The following is an 8,801-nucleotide window of genomic DNA, read 5'->3' as shown; positions in this document are numbered from 1 at the left end:
TAATGATTTTTTAACCAAGCTGCTCTGTGAAGCCATTCTTGAAAAACACTCACAATTATTTCTGTTTTGTCTTAGTGTACAGCCTTAAGTCCCTGGTTGGATCAACACACCATGTCAGAAACAGATTTGTAGTCATGTTTCATATTGATTAGTACTTGCTCTCCCCCACACTCCCTTAGAGGTGAACACCAACTAGATATAAACAGTCACACCCAAAAATCACACATAATCACAGAATGATAGGAGTTAGAAGGGACCTCTGGAGATCATCTAGTCCAATCCTCCTGCCAAAGCAGGTCCATCTAGATCAGATCACACAGGAATGTGTCGAGGTGGATTTTGAAGACCTCCAGAGAAGGAGACTCCACACCCTCCCTGGGCAGCCTGTGCCAGGGCTCCCTCACCTCAACAGTAAAACAGTTTTTCCTTATGTTTAAATGGAACTTTTTGTGTTACAGGTTTTTTTCCATTACCCCTTTTCCTGTCACTGGATACAACAGAAAAAAGTGTCATTACCAAGCCTTGCAGAAATTCAGAGTGACATTAACTGGCTCTGTAATGCCCTCTTAACTCTGCTGTATTAGTACTGTGAAGTTTAAAGTTTTTCAGAGCAAACCTCCCAAGCTCTTTAATAGCTCTTTTTTTGTCATTTGCATCGAATACCTTTCTGGCAAGGGAATCAGCAAACGCAAGTGGTGACATGGGTTCCGCTTTTTGGGACAAACACATCCAAACCAGCTTCAACACCGTTTGCAGCAGTCCTAAGGCAAGAGATCCTCGAGATATGTTGTGCAGAAGCAACTTTGTGGAGATACCTTCGCTATCGTGTGGCTTCATCATAGTGTATGGGCTTCCAGACGGCTTTGTTGTGGCTTCCATTTCCATGCTGAACACTGGGCCAGTGACCTGAAACACAGGCTGGGTGACTGTCTGCAGGCATCTTGCCAAAGTGTTTTGCAGGAAAGGAATCTGACACACAGCTGTCATTCAAGTCCAATTTATCTCGAGAATCAACAGGCCTTTAAAAATTCAGCGTCTCACATATCCTTTTCAGCGATGGTGGTTGCCTGCTTTGTGCTCTGATTTCGTGGGCTTTGAAGGGAACTGTGCATTTCAGCATATGCTGACGTGTCCATTGGTAAGAGGAAACTAACGGCCTTTACTTTACCCCTGGACAAAGATGAGAAAGCTTTATGAGGATTACAAGTGTATGAAATGTGCAAAGAAAGTAAAAAACCCACCAAACCAAACACCCAGAAAACAAAAGGAAAATGCTTCCAGTGCTTCCAGGATGCATGGAGGCAGGATTTGATGCCCTGCTGGGACAGGGTTCACATGGTCTTCCCAGAGGACCAAGCATGGTGTTGTCTGCCTGTCTGTCCATCTGCTGGAAGCATCTCCCTGTTTCCATTGAGATTCCCATCTCTGTCAGCACCTGATGGGGCCATAGAAAGCTATGCACATACAGAACCCTTAGGGTGCACATGCACCCACGTGGACCTAGGATCCTTCAGAAGCTTCATGTTTATATGCATCAGTACCCAGATATGGTCAGAGGGTGTTGCAGCAGTGGCTTCCAAGTGGTGAATGTGTGCATGGTAAACTACACCCGCTCTGAAAGCAGAGGGAGAAACATATTCCTTCATGTGTCCCAAAACTGCTTGGTTTTGGGACATGTCGATTAGGTTTTACAGAGCTTTGGTTTTCATTCTGACTGTCCTCTGCACTTGCTGTCAGCTCTGAGGAGCATGAGAAAGGAAAACCATAAAACTATGAAAGTATTTATTGATGATTACTAAAGGGTGCCCTGTAGGGCAGAGGTCTTCTGTGATTTCCTTGCCTCTTCGCACCTGCCACTTGGACCTGTCCCACTGGAAGTTAAAACCATTGAGCCTGAACACCTCAATGGTGACATTCACACCAAACAGGCCTTTTGTAATTTTTGCTCTAGTAGTCTTGTAAACAGTTCTCAGCTTCTCTTATCCTGCCTAATGTATTCAAATATTTAGCCTTTTTAAAAAAAACAGTACAAAACCCCTTAGGAACCATGTAGTGTAAATCATGCTTTAGCATTTATATGAATGAAGATGTTGTAGACAGGCAAGTTATCAATGATTTTTTTAGCAAGGCACTTATTACCTGGGTGCAACTACACTCTAGATATATCCAAAGTGATACTTTCACAGAGCTAATTATTGAGCATCACATATAGGATTATAGCTTTGGAGCAAAATGTTTAGAGCAAAACTACAATAAACAAAGAATAGGAAAACCTGACATAGACCAGCATGCTGGGAAGCAAGTGTGTCATCACTGTAAAAAAAATTAAACCTAATTAGCTTGCTGAACTCATTTAAAAGCCTACTAAGGTTGCTATGTTAGACCTTTATTGTATATAATGGAAACAACTACCCTTATGACCAGAAAACATTATAAGCCTTTTTTGGTATAAGAAACACAAAGCTTCATGCTTTCAGATCTCACTCAGTCTACTGAGAGGATTAGGTAAAAAACTCTTTCCATAGGCATTTCTTCTCCTAAAGCAGCCAACACTGAATGGTCACGAGTCATGGTGCTTGCTGCCCTTCAGGGACGACAAGGCAGCTCTAAAGACAGCAATAAAATAATCAGCACTGTTCCTTTGGCCGCTGGGTAATCGGCGCTTTGAAACCTGTTGGTCCCAAGGCATTAGTTGTAATAGATCTGTGTTGCTATTTTAATTGCTTTGAAAGCTCTCTTTCCCCTTATGAGAATGCAGCAGCCATTGCCATTCCTGTGCCTGCACACTGACCCTGTGTTTCCTCACAAGGCAAACCTCTCGTAAGAGTTTATGTGCACCGAGTCTTCAGTTTCCCTGAACCCAGTGGAGCATATGCTGAAATCCAGAGTTGCAGGGTCAGGGTGCTTTTGCAAACGATACGAAATCCCTGCCAGGGATTAATTTTAGGTGTTTAAATCTTGTAAACCATCTGAACCTCAAGTGTCCTTACAAGAAAATCTAGGTGCCTAGGAAAACTTTACCATGTTGTCCCCTTCAGCCTCTCAGTGAGGAGCTGGGCTCGTCACTGCCTTAGCGTGAGGAGTGCGAAGGGCTGTGCGATGCTCTGCTCTGAGCTTGTGGTGTTAGTTTTCTTCCTAGTAGCTTCTCCAGGGCTGTATTTTGGGTTTATGCTAAAGAGAATGCTGATAACACAGGGATGTTTTGGTTATTGCTGAGCAGTGCTTGCACACCATCAAGGCTGTTTCTGCTTCTCACCCTGCCCTGCTAGTGAGTAGGCTGGGCTTGGGGGGAGGCCAGTGTGTGCATAAGAAGCTGTGAGGGAGCATGGCCAGGACAGCTGCCTGGAACTAGCCAGAGGGCTATTTCATGCCCAGTATATGAATCTGGGGGGTTGGCTGGGAGGGGCGAATTGCTGGCTGGGCATCAGTCTGTGGGAGATGACTAATTGCATTGGTCAGCATTTGCCTTTTCCTTGGGTTTTGTTTCTCCCAATTACTATTATCATTCTTTCTTTCTTCTTACTGGTATTATATTTTATTTTAGTTCAGTTATTATACTTGTTCTTATCTTACCTCACGAGTTCTCATTGTCTTTTCTGATTCCCTTCCCCATCCCACTGGAGCTGTGGGGAGGGGAAGGGAGCAAGCAGCTGTGTGGGGCTTCATTGCCAGATAGGCTTGGCCCGTGACAGGGTGGTAGAGAGCAAAAGCTGACAGGATGTGCCATGCAGCCGAGTACATCAGCACAGGAGGCGCAACTCACTGCAGCCCCTGAGCTGAGGCCTCTGGAGTCCTGCCCTGGGAGGGACATGTGAGGGCAGGCAGACCTATGGGCTTCTCCCTGTTCGAACTACATACTTTGAGGCCATTTGATTTTTTGAGCATGGCATAATCAGCACTAAAACCAGCAATCTATATAGATTCTACATGCTGTATATATTAGTACCAGGAAGTGAGTGGGGCCACTGTATATCACAGTCTAACTACTGATGCTTCTGCCTCTGCTGCCTTATGTTGGAAACCTTCTCATCAATGAGCGGAGACACTCAGGGCTTCTTCAGCAGCCATTTCACTTAATTTAAAAGCTGTCTTGAGAATATTTTTCTGAAAGCTGAAAGCATTCATTGCAAAGCTTCAATTACAGGGGAAATATGACACAGTACATCTAAATCCATGAACCATATACTACTCACACTTTCAAAAGCAAAGTTCAGAGTTCCTTGATATTACCATGCTTTTTGTTCAAAGTTTAAAAATCCTTTTCAAGTTTAGATTGTAAAACACATCAATCTGCAAAACTCTGCCTGGCTTTAAAAGAGAGAAGATTTTAACTCCCTTCCCTCTCCCTTCAGCCCCTCTTTTCTATAGTAAATTTAACCTGATAACAGTGTCAATCTTCATGCATTGCAAGGAGGAGCAGAACAACTTACCCAAAAGAGGTCTCTTCTCTGCCCATTGCCCATATACATTCAACCAGAGATTTGCTGATAACGAGCTAAACCCCAAACCAATGTCCATATATGCTATGAGGTGAAACCTGTAGCCAGCCCAGGCAAGTGATGCTGTGAAGGCAAACTGAACCTACCTGCACTTACAGACATGCTCCTGAAACAGCTTCATTTTGCTGGGATGACTGTAGGACAGAGAGCTATCCGGTGTTTCCCCAAGCCCTTTCCCCTGCCCAGGGGTGAGCTGTGCCATGGGCCAAGGGCCTGGTGACTGGGCACTGCCCGGTGCAGCCACAGGCCCATTGCCCGGGGGGCTCTTGGTGGCCCGGCGAGCCCTCGCGCTGCACCGAGCAGGTGCTGGCCAAGCGGTGCAGTAACGCCGCACTGTCATGCTGCTGTCTGAGGAGCAGAGACACAAGCACAGTCAAGAACAACAATAATGAGAAGCCAGATAGCCACGATGTATTTTTAATTACTTTCTTTTGGCTCAAGAAGGCTGAAAGGTAGAAGCAGCCAAACAGCCTCTTTGGATTCCATCCTTTCCCCTAGAAGGCAGCTGGAGACCAAACGCCACAAGGATGGAAAGCACTTTGCTTACCTTTCAGGCTTATGGAAAGCACTTTGCTTACCTTTCAGGCTTGCCAAAAGCCCAGTCAGCTAAACATGAGCCAGCAGCGTGCCCTCGTGGCCAAGAAGGCATCCTGGGGTGTGTTAAGAAGAGGGGGGGCAGCAGGTCGAGGGAGTTTCTCCTCCCCCTCTACTCTGCCCTAGTGAGGCCTCATCTGGAGTCCTGTGTCCAGTTCTGGGCTCCCCAGTTCAAGACTGACAGAGAACTTCTGGAGAGAGTCCAGTGGAGGGCCACCAAGATGATCAAGGGACTGGAACATCTTTCTGACAAGGAAGGGTTAAAGGGCCTGGGGCTGTTTAGCCTGGAGACTGAGGGGGAATCTCATCAACACTTACAAATACCTGAAGGGTGGATGTCAAGAGGATTGGGTGATACCTTTTTCTGTAGTGTCCAGCGACAGGACAAGGGATAATGGACAAAAGCTGAAGCATAAAAAGTTCCACTTAAACACAAGGAAAAACTTCTTTGCTGTTCAGGTGAGGGAGCCCTGGCACGGGCTGCCCAGAGAGGGTGTGGAGTTTCCTTCTCTGGAGGTTTTAAAAACCTGTCAGGATGTGTTCCTGAGCCCCCTGATTGAGGAGGCTGGACTGGATGATCTCTAAAGGTCCCTTCCAACCCCCACCATTCTATGATTCCCAAGCAGATGACATGCTTAGCCAACAGCAGCCCCAGGTTAAGAGGTTGTCAGGTTTGTAGCCTGACCACTGGGCTCATTGGACTTGGCAGCACTCATCTATCTTCATGCACATCCACTAATACTGTTCAGCCTCTCATCTCATTTGTTTTCATGGATTTGTCTCTGACAAAACTTGTGGGTGTTTTTCTCCACAGCCTGGACCTCTCCAGGAAGCTGGTTGAGAGCTGAGGCTGTCAGCCACCACACCTGCGGAGCATAGGGACTGTAATGGCAGCTGCAACTTGTAACACACACCACACTGCTGCCAAAAAGTTTCGTTAGTGCAGCAGTTTTCCAGTGGACTGGACGTGACAGACACCAGACACAGAGGTAGCAACAGACATCAAGCACATATGATCTCTAACAGCCTGACTATGCCAATAGTGGCATCCAATTCTACATAACTACTTAGCAAACAACATTTAGCTCTAATTCCTGCTTCATTAAGTGCTACAGAAGTCCCAGCCAGACTTCTGCAACTATTTCCATTTTTTTCTTCTGATAAAGCTATGAGGAGAGTGTGTTTGTATCTATTCCCTCTCTCCTTCAGCCCAAACCAGCTGCATTACCTGCAAGAAGTAACTACACATCTTGCACGATATATGCAACTCATCACTATTTGTTACTGTTCTTAGTTTTTCTCATCTTTTTACTAAGGCAAGAGAGGCTATGGAACAATTACAACTGTGGGTCCTTTTCTGTCTGGAACAGACAGGGAACAGGCATGGGCAAAGTAGTCCATGCCCATGAAAACTCAGAGCAGTAAGTCAGATGCTGCTTAAACAAACTGAGCTCTTTGAGTTGAGCTCTGTGCTTAATCAGCAGCAAAATACTCCACTAAGCTCAGCTTGGGGGGTGCAAGTACCCCCTAAAAAGATCACAGAGTTTAACACCCAGTTAAAGGGGGTTTGGGTGTGGGCACTGAAGGAGGCCAGAGTGCTGAGTTAACTAGACAGAGAGCTAGTGGCTCATCTCCCATTCCCCGCAGACATATAATGGCCAAGCTGGGAGATCCTGCACCAGCAGCACGATTGCCATGGACAGCCCTGGCTCTTCAGTACCTGTCTGCTCCTTTGGTGCCAGAGCAGGACTAGCCACGATGCTTCCACGCAGGGCTGCTGCAGAGCCAGTTGGTCCTTTCCCAGCACTGGTGAGGCTCCTCATGTCGCCGTTCCCACCTCCTCTTGCTGCATCTCTCTCCTGTAGCACTGTTCTCTGCTCACAGACCTGCAGCTCTCCCCTCAGGGCCCTGTTTTCCCTCTCCAGCTTGTTGATTTGGGAGCGCATGGTGCGGACGAGCTGCAGGAGGTGTGTGTTCCCCTCCATGGCCCACGCTGGACTGTAGGGGCTGCCTGTCGCCTGCCAAGCAGCTCCTGAGGCTGACAGCAGACCCTGTCCTTAAAAGCCTCCAGATAACAGCAGTTCCTCGCCGCTGGCAGGGCTCGGGCCAGCTCCCACCACCAGCAGGGACAGACAGAGATGTCAAGTTACTAAGAGAGGGCCAATGATTTATTCATTCAGGGGCTCGTTTTTCAGAGCAGAGCTGGCCTCTGACACACTGCACAAATCACTGTCAACACAGTAACGCTGCATCATCGCAGAGCCCTCCTGCCCCCTCGCTTGCCTCAAGCTTTGGGTTTCTACGAAAGGACCAAGGAGGATGGAGCCCATTTCCTTTACCCCAAAAGGTCAGTGATTGCCTCCTTTGCTGTGTAGCAATTCATCTTTCCCCTGACACTCGGTGAATTACTCATTTTCACTCTGTGCTGCTGGAAAAGGATTAGCAATTTCTCAGGGAAATTGAATTTCCAAAGGAAAGCTGATACATTGCAAGACCCCCAGTATTAACACCACCTGCCAATAGCTCTGATGGCTGAGCACATAAACTAAAGCTCTCCTGAAAGGCTGCAGCAGAGCCCACTGCCCCTTACTGGGAGCCCAGGGAGGCTTGCTGGAGTAGACTGCCTGCACCAGCAAAAGTGTAAGGAGAGACAGACCAAGCATGCATTAGGAAGGGAAACACAATCCTCTGTGCTGCTCTCATCACCTAGTCCCTAAAATGATCTTTCTGCTGGCAGTAAAATGTGAAAACCTGTGGAAAACCAGCTGACTTCAAAACACAGAGCTAAGAATACCAGAAAGCTCGAGAAAATAATTTAACCCAACTTTTGCTTTGAGATCATTCACTTTCCAGTAGCTCTGCAGCGATTCAGACATACATGAAAAGAAAACCACCCTCTGGCTATGCACATTTCATTCTTTTGCTGCCTGAGCCTGGGGGAAGAAGGGAAAGCTGGTGTGAGATGCTCAAAGCAAGAGATGACTAGGTTTTATTTTTTCTAGACGGTGTTAGAGGAGGGTTATTGTGAGGAAGTCATTGGGTGTGCCAGGAGGTGATGCCACCTAGCAGCTACTGGGAAGTAACCTCACACTGCCAAGCCCACCACCAAAACATGACTCTCAGCACATCCTCCTTGGGCAGCCTGTGCCAGTGTCTGACAACCCTCTTGGTGGAAAAAGTCTTTCCTAATCTTCAATCTAAACCTCCCCTGGCACAGCTTGTGGCCATTTCCTCTTGTCCTATCATTCATTACTTGTGAGAAGAGATTGACCCCTACCTCACTACAACCTCCTTTCAGGTAGAGAGGGATCATGTCTCCCCTCAGCTTTCTCTTCTCCAGGCTAAACACCCCCAGCTCCCTCAGCCACTCCTCATCAGACTTGTTCTAAATGAGAAAGGAGTGTGCAAACCTAGGCTCAGACATGGGCTTGAGCCCAGGCTTAAATGATGGTGCAAATGCCTCTGTGGGGAACAGTGTGTGGAGAGGAAAACTGATGGACCTAAAATGCAAGTCCTCTCCATTTTGGAGTCATCCATGAACTTAAAACATAGCAGCAACCCTACAATGCTGGGTCCAAATTTATGTTTCTCTAGCAAGTGGATCAAGTACTGGAGCAGTGACAAGACTCTATAATATGTAATTATAATATGTTGCTGCTGGTCGCACAACTGGCAGGTTCAGATGGACAGGGCACACAGGCCAGCTCA

General features: G+C 46.9%; 1 protein-coding gene across 1 annotated transcript; it reads right to left on the bottom strand.

Moving 5' to 3' along the window:
• Window positions 1–1,037: 1,037 nt before the first annotated feature.
• CCDC195 (coiled-coil domain containing 195) lies at window positions 1,038–7,078 on the bottom strand. Its single transcript, XM_062006046.1, has 3 exons — window positions 6,931–7,078; window positions 4,586–4,847; window positions 1,038–1,170 (listed from the first exon to the last, which is right to left on the bottom strand). The coding sequence occupies exons 1-3, from the start codon at window positions 7,076–7,078 to the stop codon at window positions 1,038–1,040; spliced, it is 543 nt and encodes a 180-aa protein (XP_061862030.1).
• Between the last annotated feature and the right edge of the window lie 1,723 nt (window positions 7,079–8,801).

Source organism: Colius striatus, chromosome 12 (genome assembly GCF_028858725.1).
Source record: "Colius striatus isolate bColStr4 chromosome 12, bColStr4.1.hap1, whole genome shotgun sequence".
NCBI classification, from domain to species: Eukaryota; Metazoa; Chordata; class Aves; order Coliiformes; family Coliidae; genus Colius; species Colius striatus.
This window is presented reverse-complemented; position numbering and strand designations above follow the sequence as displayed.

Excerpts from the sequence above, each read along its gene's own strand:
- CCDC195 (XM_062006046.1), bottom strand. The coding sequence starts at position 7,078 with ATGGAGGGGAACACACACCTCCTGCAGCTCGTCCGCACCATGCGCTCC. Across the intron at positions 4,848-6,930 it reads GAGAGATGCAGCAAGAGGAG|ACAGCAGCATGACAGTGCGG; the intron begins GTGGGAACGGCG and ends TCTGCTCCTCAG. Across the intron at positions 1,171-4,585 it reads GAGCATGTCTGTAAGTGCAG|GGGTAAAGTAAAGGCCGTTA; the intron begins GTAGGTTCAGTT and ends ATCTTTGTCCAG.